We start from the raw sequence: 16,052 nt of genomic DNA on the forward strand, positions 1-16,052 counted from the left end.
GTTTAAATACTAGCATCTGCTAAATGATTCTTCATTTTAGTTAGCCTACATTAAAGTACTACAGTTAAAGTCAAGTAGTTAGTACTACATTAAACATGTAGTACTTCACATTAGCACATAAACAGTGCACAGAATATAATTGTTTTTATTAAAAAAATAGAACTCTTTAATAATAGAAAATAAAGATTGGGAACATAACAGAAAAATGAGAGAATTTGGTAACCAAAAATGCTCGAGTACTGTATAATAAAAGGGGTTAAACTCTGTTCCTTCCCATCTGTAGCTGTTCCCTGCCATTGTTTTATTACTTTGAGAGGACTTGGGAAATGCTGCAGGTTGATCATGCACTTGGTTTTGTTGAGACACATTTGTGAATGATCTTGGTATTGTATTACAGTATAAATTGTATTATAGTATTAGCTTTGCAAATAGAATTTTCTATTTTCAGCAGATTTGCTATTTGCAGATTAAAGCTTTTATGATTAATGGCTTAAATAAAAAATAAAGTTTAGTGTAATATTTTTTGTAGCATGATTTTGAATTAACTTTTTTCAAATTGATAAATACTGTAAGAGATATCAAGATAATTTTTTTTAGTGCTTTACTGTTGGTGGAGGATTCTTTAAGGATAAATTAAGGATAAATTACTTCTGTTGTAGGCTACTGGGTTTTGATAGGTCGTGTGAACATTTTGGTATTTACATTTTGTTTTGCAATATTGTATTAATAGATATTACTGCAGCACTAATATTAATATATATATACATATATATATAGTATAATATATATAATAATACATATATATTAATATATAAAATTTGCATCCTGTATAATGTGTGTATACAGTACTGCATATACTATACATGTAATACGTAATCTTTTCTTATAAATTTTGCTTTGCTTTGCGTCAAGTTTTATTGGTAATGGGTAAGTATGTTAGTGTGGAGGCCAGTCCCAGTACAGCGTATCAGAGGTGTGTGTGTGTGTGTGTGCATGCGTGCAAGTGAGCAATAGTGGAATGTCCTGGTATGGTGCCGCCGCTGTAACACAAGTTGGTCTTGCAACCCTTGCTAACCCTCCTACACTGTTGTGATGACAGCGGCTGGGTGGCAGTCAGTCGGTCGTTCAAAGCGGGCTACATTGGTTTGGGGGTGTTCTTGGTGCTGATAGCTCTCGGCGCATCAGCACTAGCTGCTGCAGTGGCCTACGCTCTGATTTGGGTAGGTGGGATTTTTGGTTTATATTTTAGTATACTAATATTGTACATACTGTACTGGCTCCTGTAGGAGGGAATTTATTTTTGTTAGTACAGTACAAATTGTAGTATTACAGTAGTTAATATATTTACTATTTTGGGATTGTTCCAGACATGCTAGCATTATAGTTTGCTCTACTGCTTTTTGAGGTGATTAGTGCCTTAAATGACACATTAGCATAATGAAAGTACACTTTAAATTGGTATTGCTAGTGGATTTTTTTGTTTAATTTAGTGTATCGGTTTGAAGTTCACAGACTGGTTCATTATCAGCAATAATACCAGTGATTATGAACATATGAATGATTTCATATAAAGATTATCCTGTAGAGCTTGCTGGTGCTGTACTAATCATGCGTAGGTGAGAAAGTTTATACATATTAATGTTAGTTTACTAGTTATGGTTTTGGCAAGGGGTAATTCTTCGCATTATAGTACTGTGATGATAGCTTGAAAACAAAGGGTAATATTTTGGGTAAGTAGCATTTATAATTGTTTTGTTGTATTACTATTTGGTAATTTTTATGTTATGCTTTATGTATATATATACTTTTGTATGCTGTTATAACATTGCAGGTTGCTCATATACTGTATGTTCTTTTGTGCATTAATTTCTGTTTTCGGTATTAACTTTTTGGCCTTGGCTTATGCTTATAATGACCATCATTAAATTTATCATTTTTGCTCCGTTTTAACATGCTAGCCATGTACTGTTTTTTTATTTTTTTGTTATAAAATTTGTGAAGGTTATATAGTTTGAAATTTATTAAGCCTTTTGCAGTTTTTTCAATCTCAAAATTGGTACTCTTAAAAAGTTATATAGAAATCTCTCTCTAAGATTCCTAAATGTAAATAAACGTTGCCAATTAGAAAGTTTAGTTGGCAGCAATGTGAGAATCGTGAGTATTCTGTGTTTCATATGATGGCTGTGATGCACTAGGTAAAAAAAATTAATTAAAATAAGTACTGTTACAGTAATCCTAAAAATGGCAAAGGGTAAAATGCTTAATACTGTCATGTCAAACAAAATATATACTGTACTGAATATAGTACAGTATACACGTTTAATAATTTTGTGCATAATCGGCTCTCATAATTATTTAGGCACTTATCTGAGAGCAGATTTTTCAACATTTTGGTCATATGGTATGAAACTTGCAACAGGTAAGTAGATACTGTTCATATCGGTGAGTGTACGTGCCATTCTGTTTAGATTCCAAGTTAGTAAGAGTGTGAAGGTGTTGCTCGGGAAGCAGGCAGTCAAGTGCTAAAACTCATTATTAAATATAGGTTTGTGTGCGCTTTGTAGTGGCTCATTATGTCAATATGGGGGATGTACTGTTGTTTGGTACAGTATATGAAGTGGTACACATTACATGTGGTCCTGTGGTGCAGTAGTAAGCACTGTCATGGCATAGCTGAAAGATCACTGGCTCAATTCTTGCAGCAGACTTCACCTAGCAGTAAATAGTAGCAGGGAGTTGAGCAACTGTTGTAGGTTACAGCCTGGGAAAAGTCAGTAATTGGTCTAGAGGTGTCACAATACACTTAACACATTAACTTTCTCAGAATATGGAGAACTATATCTATATGGGTCAAATTTAATAGCATGACACAACGGTTCATTTGTAAACAAAAAGTCCTTACAGGACCAATGTATTCTATATTATTGCTTGTTTAACAACATACAGTATGCAGTTTTATAATGAGCCAGAAGTACATTTTGAGCACTTCATCAGTTGAACATTAGCTTAAGGAATGATAGAGTAAATGGAAGAATTTAAAGGTTAGTGAGAGATTGTCTGGTGTTGATCAGAGGCTGTCTGCAGTTCAGTGGATCAGGTCCTCAAAAACAGGTTTGAATTTGTTAATAATATGTGATCCAGCATTATTTTGAGGTGATGGAGCAGGAATTAAATTTTATATTTTTATATTAGAGATATAATATGTTAGATATAACAGTGGATCAAGTTAGTGGTGGCAGACTTCAATTCTCGAGTGTTTTAATGGTAATGTTGTGTATGCTCTGCCAGTATTGCATCTTTGCTAGTATTACCCACAGACAATTGTTAGGGAAGCTTCAAGGTGGGTAAAACAAATATGGGATTATAGAGTGGGAACAGTTGCACTATTAAAAAGAAATGCAAATTTTCAAGAGGATAATTTCTGATAAATTATTTAGTTAGTTGTGGTTCTAAAATTGTTGCAGATGGCCGGTTAGTGCATGAGGTTGGTGTGGGTGTATGCCAGTGAGTAAATGTGTACTTGTGTACAGTAATAATCTGTTGATGGATGACACTCTTGTTTACCTTTTCACCATATTGAAACAAAGGAACTAAGGAAAGGAAAGGAATTATCAGGGGAAAGTGCCAAGCCATTATGACTACATATCACTTGGAAGGGGGTGAGGATAAGGGATGGGATGGGGAGGGGGAAGAATGGTGCCAACCACTTGGACAGTTGGGGATAGAATGCCGACCTGCATGAAGCGAGACCGTTGCTCTACCATGCAGCCCAGGTGGTTGGGTACAAAGGGACAAAGCTGTTGCCTAAACCTCCATTGCAGTGTGGCATTATGTGCTCATTACCTAAAGATAATTTAGGGGGGGAGGGAATACTGATAAATTAATATTTTTTCTAGCATAATATCACAAAAAATGGAAATTTGTATGCAAGGTGCATGTAACCATGTATTCAGTCCAGTTGAGAGAAAAATTTGGATTGTTGTTGACAATCTGAAATTTTAAATTTGATGAGATAAACTGCCTCCATCCTTGATTTCAATGTTTTATTCACGTTAATATTTTGGCAGTGCGACCACTCTGCATTTTCTCGACTGTAAACTTTCTGGGTTCCCGAGGGCCTTGCTCAGTGGTGTGTAAAGTATTTATAATTACTTTGCGTTTTCTGTGTTGTTTGTTGGGTTATAATTACAAATTTGGTGCCAAAATATTCATAAAGGAATTCTCTAGAGAATAGATGAAAAAGGAAGTGTATTTGATAGATTATGCATAACATTGATGAATACTGTATATGAAAGTTTATGAAGGATTTAACATTCCTCATTTATTATTCATCCTAAATAAAAATGAGAAATATAGAAATGTGCGCATGTGATTGGTTTATACACCAGTAAAAAGTCTTAAGTTTTTTGATTGGTTGATGCAAATAGAATTCCTCGGGAACCAAAAACCACAAATTTTGCAATCGGATGTGTGTTAGCATCATCGGAACATTTATTGCTGGAGTGTGGATGACATATTTTAGTGGCATTGAAATGCAAAATTGGTAACATAATATTTGACAAGGGGTAAATGCCAGCTCTACTGTATTTTAATGTACACTATTTCTTTAAAGCTATGGTGGCATTTGGAGCTAAGAATTTATACATAGAGTTGCCCAATAACTCAATCAAGCAGTCTCAGCACAGGTTTCAAAGTTTTCTAAAATTAAAATTGTCTCCCTGTGCATTGTCAAACCACATAGAAAGTTGTTTGCATACAGCCACTCTCAATGGGTTGTATGCAAATTGATTTGTATGGAAACTACTCGACTGTGCTCGGACACGGGTTTTCTCTTCGTCTATTTAATGCATTTTTTGTTTTCTGTGGATGTTTGAGTAGTGCATTAGAATACCACAGAAATATTAAAATTAAAGCCTCGAGAATAATGAGGATGGTGATATTAGGGAGGGTGGAGAGGGTGTATAAATGTTCTGGATTATGCATTTTGCCTGTAATGTTGTACTTTGTTATATTGCTTTAGCTGCACATGGTTTATGGAGCTTTGGTAGTTGCTTTACAGATGCTTGCTTTGACATCAAGGCATATTAATGTTTTCTTCATTGAAAATTTGTGTAAGTTTAAACATTTTTTTATAAAATTTAAAATACATAAAGTAAAATAGTGTCCTGTTTAGGCCAAATACTGTCAGATAGGCCAAAAATATATATTGTTTAAAACACATGTAGTAAAATGAAAATACTTTATGTAAAAGCCTAATATAGGAAAATTTTATTATATCTAAGAGTGAGTTAGTCATGTCTGTGTGTGCACTTACCTCTGATGCTCCAAACCTGCTGTGACAGGTACATCGCATCTACCGAAGTACAGGGGCCAGCTTTGCCAAGGCTCAAGCCGAGTTCTCCCAGGGAGTGATGCGAAATGAACATGTCCAAAATGTCACGGCGAATGCAGCGTCGGCGGCAGTTCGAAACCAGTTTGGCGCACCAACAACGCCTGGGGCCTAATCCTTCTAGCCCACGCTTCTAATGGTAAGAATTTTGCCAGTTCTTTTCACAAAAGAAAATATACTAAATATTGGTTGATTTACAGTGGTACTAATTCAACATTACCAATTTATTTATAATTATGCATCTATTTTTTAAAGCATTTGAAATTGCTATTGTTCAGCTACATCCCTGCTTTCCAGTAATGTCCATTCTTTTCCAGTTTTGTTGCGTGACTTCCATTACCTCACTAGCTACCTTTTATATATATATCTGCAAAGATACCATTAGATATCTAATATTATAGGGAATATAATTTGCTTTTCTATATTTCCTATTCATGTTTCACTCCCTCTTCCTCCTTTCCATCCTCACATTGTGTGACTTCTTTATTACCGAGTCTGTTGTGTCTTAGATGAAAATAAATTTGTCTGATCAAGTCAGTAGCCACTGATTGTAAATAAAGTGAAATCTTGTGAACGTTGAGGATGATCCTGTTTATTAAAGTGGTCTAAAAGGATTGGTGTGGAATGTTTAGTTGGTAGAGTAGGTGCGGTGCACAAATGATTGATAACAAATAGATAAATGTATGTGTCCAATTTTAAAAGTGTAAAGAATGTTGATTGATGGCACAAGCAGACCCACATGGAGACAGTAATGAAGCTTGCAATTGTTGTTTGTTGTATTTTGGTCAGTGTTTCGAGTTTCACTCAAATTATTTGAGGATGGTCTCGTAATTTTGATAAAGAAATACATAGAGCTTGAAATTTCCAGTCTGGCTTTCTGTGTGGGAGTTGGTGCTACTGATACATTGTGCTTATCTGTTCGTGCCAATGGGGAATGAAATCCAGCTGCTGAGTTGCACCTAACAAGTATGCATCTGGTGCATTTGCACCTCCCAACATTCTATTGCTGTCATACTTGCTCTTGAGGCTCTATGCCAATTGCTTCCACCAACTGTGATTCACTCAACTTGTTGATCTCGCTACGTAGGTTTTACATTCCTTTTCACAATTATATTTTCAACTTTCATCTGTGCCCAATAGTTCTGTTGTCCTTTCCCTGGAAATGACTTCAATTTATCTATTTCTCTCTGTATCTTGCATGTTGTTCGTGTTCACTTGGGTATCTACATCTGTGGGACATTTCTTGTGACATGTTTGAGTTCTTTTTTAAAATATATTATTTTGCCTTACTAATTGTGGATTCCATGCTGGATTTGTATACTCTTCTAATACACTCTGTATTCTTACAGGCTGACTTCTGGCTTTGTTCTATCAGGTAGGGTTCAGGGGACGTGTCCACGGGTTCCTTTCTGTGGGTTTGTGTCCCTCTTGTATATTTCTGGCTTGGTTTAGGCTTAGTTTCCTTTTGTAGTTTTCCTTTGGGATTATTTTCTTGTAGGTAGGGAGGGGGTGATGTATCGGTAAGGATTGTCAGTCTCTGCTTTTCAGGATTGGTACCTCCAGGCTTGTTTCTCTGGCAAGGTGCTGTTTTCCGATACTGAATTTGGTGGTGGTGTCCACTGGCTGTGGGTATTCTCGAATTTGTTTTGGCTGGGTGCCCTAAAAAATTCTTTGTGCTGTGTTCCTTTTCAGCAAAACCATGCTGTGCCATTGTGAGTAAGCTAGCATGAATAGTTTAATGAAATGGCCTCAACTGTACAGTAAAATTCCCTTTTGCACCATGTCTCTTACTGGGTTTAGGTTTCAATAGGGGGCAGGTTGTGAGGGAGGTGGTGAAGGTGACCTTACCAGAGAAGCAAATTTTATTTCTTCTTATTCTTTTTGGCTCTAAAAACATATATTTGAATGCAATTTAATGTACAACAAAAATTTTGTATACAGTAGTACTTTTATATCTATGATTTAATTTTGTCTTCCTCTCAAACAAGTATAGCAGGACATAGGGCACTGGACACACGCACCAAGTGTTCTCATCCATCCCTCCTCAGTGAGCATCGGCTGTCTCCCCTGATCATCCCTCAGGGAAGTAGAATTTATGGTTCCTTGCTTCCCTTTTTTTTCTCTGCCCATTTCCCATGCCTTTGTACATTAGGTTATGAAGTCCTGGCATAGCCTTGTATAGAGTAACGTTAGTATTAATTCTTACGAGAATTGCTACTCGGTGAGGTCAACCTTGTGTGTTATACTTGGTTGACATCTTGTGGCAGACCTGAAAGGAATTTTCTTGTATCCTCCTGTAACTGCCCTCCAATTTATGATGGCAGTCACGAAATTTAACGTCTTAAACCATCCTATGTGGTTCACAATGATTTTTCCTCAACTTTTAGGATAAAGGTTTACAGTGACTTAATTGTGTGGGCTGAAATTTAGAACGCCTCTATTGTAAAATGTATATTGGATACAGACGTAGTCTTAAATATAGGTTTCTAATGTATAACTATGAACTTAGCTTCCTACATTCAGTCATTTATCTTAATTTTTGTCTATTAACATGGCTAACATTTGAATGTGATATGTTTAGAACTATAAATATTGTATTGCAAGGTAATGTAATATTAATGTACAAAAGAAAAGCATGAATTAACATTCAAAAATTTTTTTTTTGCTTGTGTAATAATTTTTACAAGAGCTTTAGATTTTAAGTGTGCACATCTTGTTGGCCGAGTCATTGTTAATGCTCCTAAAGGATGGAAGTACCAGACTTGAAAGTGAATAGAGTAGGCAAGATTAGTTGGAAGCAAAATTTACCTGAAGATTATCACATAAAATGAGAATTGTATATTGATGGTAGTATCATTAGTTAGCATTGTTTTAACTTTTTGTTGGACCCGTAAGTGTGATTGCGTTTATTGCATAGCCAGCCATTGCCATATGGAGTGGAACTGGTCCTCTAACCAATTTCTCGTGCAGATAATTATGAATGTTCAGTTAGTGATGGATAAATGCTTTTCAGAAGCTTCAAATCTTTATTTTTATACTCTGATTTGGGTGTAAAGAATGAATTTGCATTTAGGATTATTTTGTATTTGCCCTGAATTCACGTATAGAAATAGTGGATGACATGCTGAATTAATAATACAAGTAGTCAAAAGGTCAGTTGCAACCATAGCAGTAAACTGCATCACTTTATAGTGAAATGCAAAAGAGCAATCTGGAATTTAAGTACTAAATTGCACAGTAGTCGCTGACTTTGTGAACTTGGTGATGGCTGTGAGTGGATGTATGGTAGTTTGTAGATTTGTAAATGAAATTAGCCTGAAATAATTGCATTGACAAGTGTGCCATTTTATGACCCAGGATCCAAAGTGCAGCATACCAAGGTTTTTAAGTGCTTGGCTAAATTAGTAAATTGCCAAGAATACAGGTGAAGCATCTTGACAATGTGCATTTAAAAACAATTTTTTTTTTTCCCCTGTTTTGAGATGTACACAAGATATTGTAGATGTGTGCTATTCACTTGGTACAATATACTGTATGATTTAGGCAGATAATGCTAGCTAGCTATTGCAAGTTTCCAAACTATTCAGTGGATTTTCATGAAAGTAGGCAAGGAGAGTTTTCTTTTATTTGAATGTGCAACTGTCCTAGAGTCAGGTAAATTTTGTTTAAGAAATTACTTAGTTATATAGTAGCTTTCAGTAAACCTACTTCAACCTATTTCCATGTGATATAATAAATTTCATGTAAACTCCTTTATAAAGATGTTAATTTTGTACAATAGAAGCATCTGTTTATTCTGCACACATGTAATTTGGGTGGATAATTGTTAGGCTTTGGGTTCATCTTGTGGGTTTGGAGCATCATTGTTCCCACGGAATGTTCTTGAGCAACGTAATGCTCACTTGTCATCCTCCGTTTTAAATTTAATAGGAATAATTATGAGCCAAAATTGTTGTCATAACTTAAGATTCATATGTCAGGTGAATTAGTGGAATGCAGAATTTCATTACCTAACTATGAATTTGTGCATATACATCTTGTATTTTTATCAATCTCTCTGCCTGTACATACATACATACATATATATATTTTGAATGCCTTGCTCTCTCCAGGGTTTAAGCGGAGATTTTTAACATGAATTTGGTGTGAAGTGCTGGATGGCATGGTTGCTAAATGAAAAACAAATTTGTCTGCCATTTTATACACTAATCTAATTATCATAATAAATTCAGAAGAAATTGAAGGTTAAAAGTAAACCATTAAGTTGTAAAAAGAGCACTGAAAAATTACTAGATCTTGTAATAGTTTAGCTTTATTTGTTCATGCTTTTTTTTTTTTTTAAACTTCTCAGTTTGGAAGTGCTTATTGTCTGGTTAATGAAGAGGCCATCCATGCACATCTGGGGAAAGTGAAGTGCATTTTATGAGGCTTTAATTTGCTTCAATTGGTAACCATTTCTGGGCCGTGAAGTGTTGCACCCTTTTTATGAGGGAAGCTGTGAAGGTAAATGTTGTTATTTATTACTTGCTGTTTGTTTAGTTTCCTCATGCTGCTTGAATTTAAAAAGTGGAATTGTTTATATGAATCATATATTTCATGGGTTTGCATCCTTGATTGTTTAGGTGAACAATATTCAACTGTTTGTGATTACATTCTACAATATAATTGAAATGAGTTATTTTTGGTTTTCTTTAGATACACAAATATCATTCATGTGTTCACACACGTGTGCACATGCTCATACATGTATATATATATATTAACAGTAATTTACCAGCATACTTCACAAATTGTATGGCTTACTAAATCAGATGTAAGCAGGCTAGGAGAGCTAGTGTTTTTGTTGGCTCGTTTCACAGGTTTGCTCAGTGTGTGTGTGTGTAACGATTATATTCAACATTTTATAGGGTGTTATAAGCAGTACAGCAGGTATTAGTGTGGTAGCTCATGAAGAAATATTGATAGTGACAGTATAAAACATGTGGAATACCATAACTGTTAAACTGAAGTCTTATGATAACGGTGAGGGTTTAGTTCAGGGCCAGTCATATACAGTCTAAAGGCAGCCAAATACCACTTGAAAGTTTGAGTATTGTTACCCGAAGCAGATGATATTGCTCAAATGTTTACTTGTAGTATAAAGAGCAATACTGTAGTCGAGACTCGAGATATTTAGTGGTATGTTAAAAAGGTAATAATAATAATTAGGCATTTGAAACAGCATGTAAAGAATGATGTTAGTATAGGAGCCTGAAGGGCATGTATTGCTGGGGCCAAATTCACGAAGCAGTTAAGCAAGTACTTACGAACGTGTACATCTTTCCTCAATCTTTAGATGGCTTTGGTTACGTTTATTAAACTGTTTAACAACAGTTGATCGGGAAGTGTTCATGTTTGTATTGTTATAAACAGCCTCCTGGCTCATTAAATAATTGTCAACAAAGCCGCCAAAGATTGAGAAAAGATGCACAGATTCGTAGGTGCTTGCATAACTGCTTCGTGAATCTGGCTCCTGGACTGCAGATAGTGCATTCTAGGATGAAATGAAAGTGCAGTCATCCTTGTATTTTTAAAGTGTGTGGTATTACTTTCCATTTCAGAACTTGAGTTTGAATGAAATATATATATTGTAGGTGTTAAGCAGTATTTTATTTGTGCCTTTTAACTGATTTCTTTAATGGCTGTGTCTTTATTATACACATGTATAAACAACTGACAGACTATAATCATTTATTAAGCAAAATATTAACATTGCAAAATATATTTATACATGAACATTTACATAATATACCATATCATTATAAAACTCTTAAGATTATATATTGCCTTAGTTGCCAAGTCATACTGTACATAACATGGTATTTGATACAGCTGTGGAATCATTGTTCGAGTTCCTAAATTTAATTTCATGGAAAGGCTAAGTTATAGTAAACAAAATATATAGTCAGTTAAAACCATGATATATATTAAACATGTGGAAGGAAGAGAAACAGAAAATTAAAAAAAAAAAAAAAAAAAAAAAAAAAAAAAAAAAAAAAAAAATTAAAAAGGTGGTGGCCTGAATCATTGGCACACACACACACACCAATCCTGTGCAAGAAACTTGCATCATTCACATTTTAAACTTCCTAACGCACCCAAACACTTGTGCTGTCCAAAATTGCTTAGACAAAAAATTTATATGTAGGAAATGCTGTAGACTTGCAGAAAAATCTCAAGTCAACTGCATTGTACAATAGACAATTGTCTTCGATAAGTAACCTGCAAGCCCTGGTTACCACATCAGTCAAAACCTAAGATCCATTGAATTTTAGCTCAACTGTGGGCATGGAAATATTTCTTTTAAATTGTACATCACCTGAAGATCAAAATGAAACATTTCAGTGTTAACACAAGCAAAGTAAAAATGCCCTGATATATTCCATAAGCTCCTTTTACTATCATAATTAAAACCAGTATTTTTACTGATAAATGCTAACTAACCAATGCCTGGAAACAGTTTTCAGCAAAAGTTAAATGAGCATGCAGTAAATTATACACAGTCAATATTCTTTACTTATGGGAACATTCCCATGACTTCTTCAGTATCAATTTATGGAACTTGCACTCTCTGTACAGTATAGTAATACTGTATGAATAGTCTTTAAAATACTCACTTTCCTTTAAAACTTTCTACATACACTATCTTATCTAAATAAATAAAACTTCAGATCAAACAATAATACTAGGTCCCTTAAATTGGCACAGTATTGACTAAAGTTAATCAGAAATAATAAAAACAAAAATACTTGTACACCACACATTAGAGAGGATTATCCTTTTAATATGTACCAAATAGGCATCTCCTGGCAGTTATTGTATAATGCAAAACGTATCACAGTGATACACTAAACACTGCAAATAGATTTTCCTCAATGCATTGCTACCAGTGTAGTGTAGAAATAAATTTGTTGCTGAATAATAGATCAACTTTATAACAATCATTTTCCTAAGAAAAAATCCTTTAAACCAAAAATTAAAAAACTCGCATTAAAAATTAATGTGAGATAATTGGACATGTGGCCCATCATACCTGACTATATCAACATTTGGGCCACCAAGCTTGCTATTAATATCAAACATTTTGTAATACATAACATTCTCTATTACCTCTCCACTTGGTAAACATACATTATTCATTGAATACCTTGGCATAACATACACACTTAAAATATATAACTTGACAATCACATTGGCTCACAGTAATAAGACTCAGGGTGAAGGTAGAGTAGGAAGTGTTGGTGAGGGTGTGCGTGGCGCAGGATGTGCTGCTGATGTGTCTTCCGAGCTTTCTTGGTTTTCTAATCTCAAACTGTAAGTAACTTTTTTGGCAGTAAACCTGTAAGAAAAAAAAACCTAAGTAACAGAAATGGAATGGTATTTTAATTTGCTTCTGTGTAGAAAATGTTTGCAGAGCTGGTGTATTGGTAGTACTGTATTTGCCTATTGTTTCAGTACTGTTGACAAATTTTGAGCACAGTTTTTTACCATCACTGACTGATGGGTATAATTCTAACGTCTAACAACATTATCAGTTAATTAAAGAGACAGTATTAATGACAAAACTAGTTTTCCTGTTTGTTTCTGTACTTTCTGCTTTTTGTAATATCTTATCAAATGTCTTATTCAATGGAATATATACAACATTTATGGTAATTTTTACGAGCTCCAGCTTTTATTCTCCAAGCTTTCTCTAATATTATGTCAACAAGAATCTGATGCTTGGCATTCCTCCTCTCTCTCTTTCATATTTATACCATTTTTATGTAGAACATTCATTCCACTACCACTCGTCTTCCTGAATAAATGGTATACTGTACTTCATTGTGCTTCATTGACGGTACTGCACTTTTGCCATGCTACCTTGAGGTGCTTCCGGGGCTTAGTGTCCCCGCGGCCCGGTCGTCGACCAGGCCCGGTCGTCAATCCAGGCCTCCTGGATTGCTAACACAATCATATTTTCCTAAATGCTTTAAACCTGTTTTACTCTTTTCCCTGGAAAATTTTAACACCTACCTCTGAAGAACTAAATTATTACACCTGATAATTATGGTCTACAATATGCTACAAAAATAAACTCACCTGGAAAATGAATTATCAAAGACAAGGGTGTATACACCTGGCTGCTTGGTAAGTAAACGACCCTTGACAGCAGCTCCTTGTGTTGAAGCTACTCTCGTGGTTGGAATCAGTATCCGTTGTTGACTAGCTGCTCCAGCTTCTGGCTCTTGATGGCTGTTGGCCTCAGGTTGGTGCAGCACAGCAAATGACACACTCTGTCAAGACAAATTAATATATACATTCTAGAGGGTTCAACTCCTTGGTACACATTATGGGGGATACGGTAGTAACCGAGGGGAAAAAAAATAAATTAAAATATCAAGTGGAATTAGATGAAAAAAAATCAATAAGACCATTCCAGATTTTGCCATGGCCACTGAAAGAGCCCACAGAGATACTGTGTAACAAACTAGTCTTTAATGATTTGGTAGCAAATTGGGAGCTATAGCATTTTCATACGAGCAGAGGTACATATTACTGTACTGTATTGTAAATGCCACCTTTATTCACAATTTTAAAAGCAGATATAATAGAGCATTACAAATTTGGGAAGCATAATTGTATCTAGTATCATGGACTGGATAACTACATCTTACTCCCATAGACAGTCAAATAAACGTACAGTCATGAAGCATGTTATATGATTAAATATACATTCTAGAGTTCAGCTTCCAAGTGAGGAATTATATGACTATAGATTAATAACGCATGTAGTGAATAAAGGCTGTTCTGGTATAGCGGCATAAAATCAAACGTTCCAGCAGTGTAGTTGCATATGAATGAGCGGCGGTGCACAATAAAAATGCAAGCGATTCAATGAAATATTTAACAATATAATTTTTCCATGTGATTTTTTTAATTAAATTACATACAAGAGAGTTTTAAATCATTGTTTCAGCTAAACATCGTAAATTTATTGCATAAAAGTCAAAGTTTTATGCATCAGATGGGACCAATCATGAATTAATCAGTTTGAGTGGAGATGCACTGTTTTTACCATATATAACACACAATACAAATTTTGATTTAGGAAATAGTGAAGAGCACTTTGTAAGATAAAAGTAGTGAAGTACTACGAATGCATTATATATACGAAATGTGATCCATGGTCTGGTTTGCATGCAAAGCTAAGGAAATGTAATTATATACGCGTCAAAAATTATCATGTACATACTGTACTGTACTTAGAGAAGTAAACCTTACCTTAGGTTCAGACACAAAGTTCCAGTGAAGGATGACACCAGGTGGCAGGTCTACAGGTACCAGGACTCGTGTCCCTGCTCCCACCCACGCCTACAAGTAACATCACATGAAAACTAATAATAATTAAAACAATGTTTCATTATTAACAGTTCACATTCAAAACTTATTGCTTCCCTGTTCATCAAACAAGCAGGGTATGAGTCTTAGGATTGGTCATAATTGGGTGTATTTTCAATTTGCCTTGTAGACAATTACAATCCTTACTCGTGATGCAGAATACATGTTTGGCACCAAACTTTCTGGAGGCTGTTGTCAACTTACCTCAGCATTTGTGGGTGGTGAAGAACTTAAAGAATCTGGGGTGAGGATTTCCTTAGTAGCCCGTGTTTCTGTTATCACATCACTACTGCTTGCAGGAGACCCACTGCTTGGACTTGATGATAGCCGCGAATTTTGTACTTCATCATCATCTATCATAGCAAACTCATCGTCGTCAGGGTCTTGGGAGCCAATGGGTAGCGGATGAGAAGATCTTGAGGTATCTGTTGCCAATGTTCCACTCTCCAATGAACTTCCAGTCACTGCCAAATAACCAATATTTGCAAATGACAGCATAAATGTAGAGTACTATAATACAGAGTATCACAAATAAATAGGGCAGAGATTACATAATAGTTGTGTCTGTGAAACTGGTTCTAGAACACTGATTACGAACAGTTCTGACTTAGGAAATCAGTTACAAAGTGATATCCTAAAGAAATACTCCAAGCTTAGCCTAAATAATAGAACTGTATTGTACTTAAGTGACATTACTGTAATACAGTAATATGCCTTCATTTGTTATTATTACATTTCCTACTTTCTTTAAATGGAGGGGGGGGGCCATTAGCCCAGAGATAAAAGGGATTAAAATAGTAATACCGTATATTACTGTATATGCAGAGAATAAATAAGTCACAATAACGTGGCTGAAATCAATAAACCAACCGGGACATGAAATGAAACGTCATCACTCATTTCATATGCAAGAGTTGGGTTATTTACTTGTATTCCGCTTTAAAATTTTCCCACTTCTAAAAATACAGGTACTGGGAGGTTGAGTGTGTCACAGTGGTGGGCAGTAGAGTTGCCACATATCTATGCAAAAATGTATTAATTTTATGCCTTACATCCTTCAAGTGTGCTGGTGAAGAGCTGCGTGGCTGGAGATGCTATAATTGTTGCCAGTTCGGCTTGTATGGAGAAGCAGTCATCGCAGACCCTCACTCTTCGACTGTCAATAAAACGGCCACAAAATTAGTACATATTGTGAAAAATGTCAATAAGTCAACTGCTGTATACTGTAATACTTGGTATATGG

At 35.2% G+C, this 16,052-nt stretch overlaps 2 protein-coding genes across 12 annotated transcripts in view; one reads left to right on the forward strand and one right to left on the reverse strand.

The window, feature by feature from the left end:
- The window catches only part of Scamp (secretory carrier membrane protein), a 33,533-nt gene extending 22,504 nt beyond the window's left edge, over positions 1–11,029 (forward strand). For 2 of the 6 annotated variants that reach the window (XM_069303456.1, XM_069303458.1), the window contains exons 9-10: positions 5,343–5,528; positions 7,378–11,029. In XM_069303456.1, coding sequence (XP_069159557.1) covers positions 5,343–5,504 — 162 coding nt within the window. In that variant the 3' untranslated portion in view covers positions 5,505–5,528; positions 7,378–11,029. Of the gene's footprint in view, positions 1–1,099; positions 1,221–5,342; positions 5,529–7,377 lie in introns of all 6 variants that reach the window. The other 4 variants (XM_045766093.2, XM_069303457.1, XM_069303459.1 and 1 more) reach the window with 3 other exon arrangements.
- Positions 11,030–11,105: 76 nt separating this feature from the next.
- Positions 11,106–16,052, reverse strand: part of LOC123772724 (FYVE and coiled-coil domain-containing protein 1) — a 58,151-nt gene continuing 53,204 nt past the window's right edge. For 5 of the 6 annotated variants that reach the window (XM_045766086.2, XM_045766084.2, XM_045766085.2 and 2 more), the window contains 5 exons: positions 15,862–15,965; positions 15,014–15,273; positions 14,693–14,782; positions 13,511–13,704; positions 11,106–12,767 (listed from right to left, as the gene is read on the reverse strand). In XM_045766086.2, coding sequence (XP_045622042.2) covers positions 12,641–12,767; positions 13,511–13,704; positions 14,693–14,782; positions 15,014–15,273; positions 15,862–15,965 — 775 coding nt within the window. In that variant the 3' untranslated portion in view covers positions 11,106–12,640. Of the gene's footprint in view, positions 12,768–13,510; positions 13,705–14,692; positions 14,783–15,013; positions 15,274–15,861; positions 15,966–16,052 lie in introns of those variants that run through there. The other variant, XM_045766089.2, reaches the window with a different exon arrangement.

Source organism: Procambarus clarkii, chromosome 50, assembly GCF_040958095.1.
Source record: "Procambarus clarkii isolate CNS0578487 chromosome 50, FALCON_Pclarkii_2.0, whole genome shotgun sequence".
Classification (NCBI taxonomy): domain Eukaryota; kingdom Metazoa; phylum Arthropoda; class Malacostraca; order Decapoda; family Cambaridae; genus Procambarus; species Procambarus clarkii.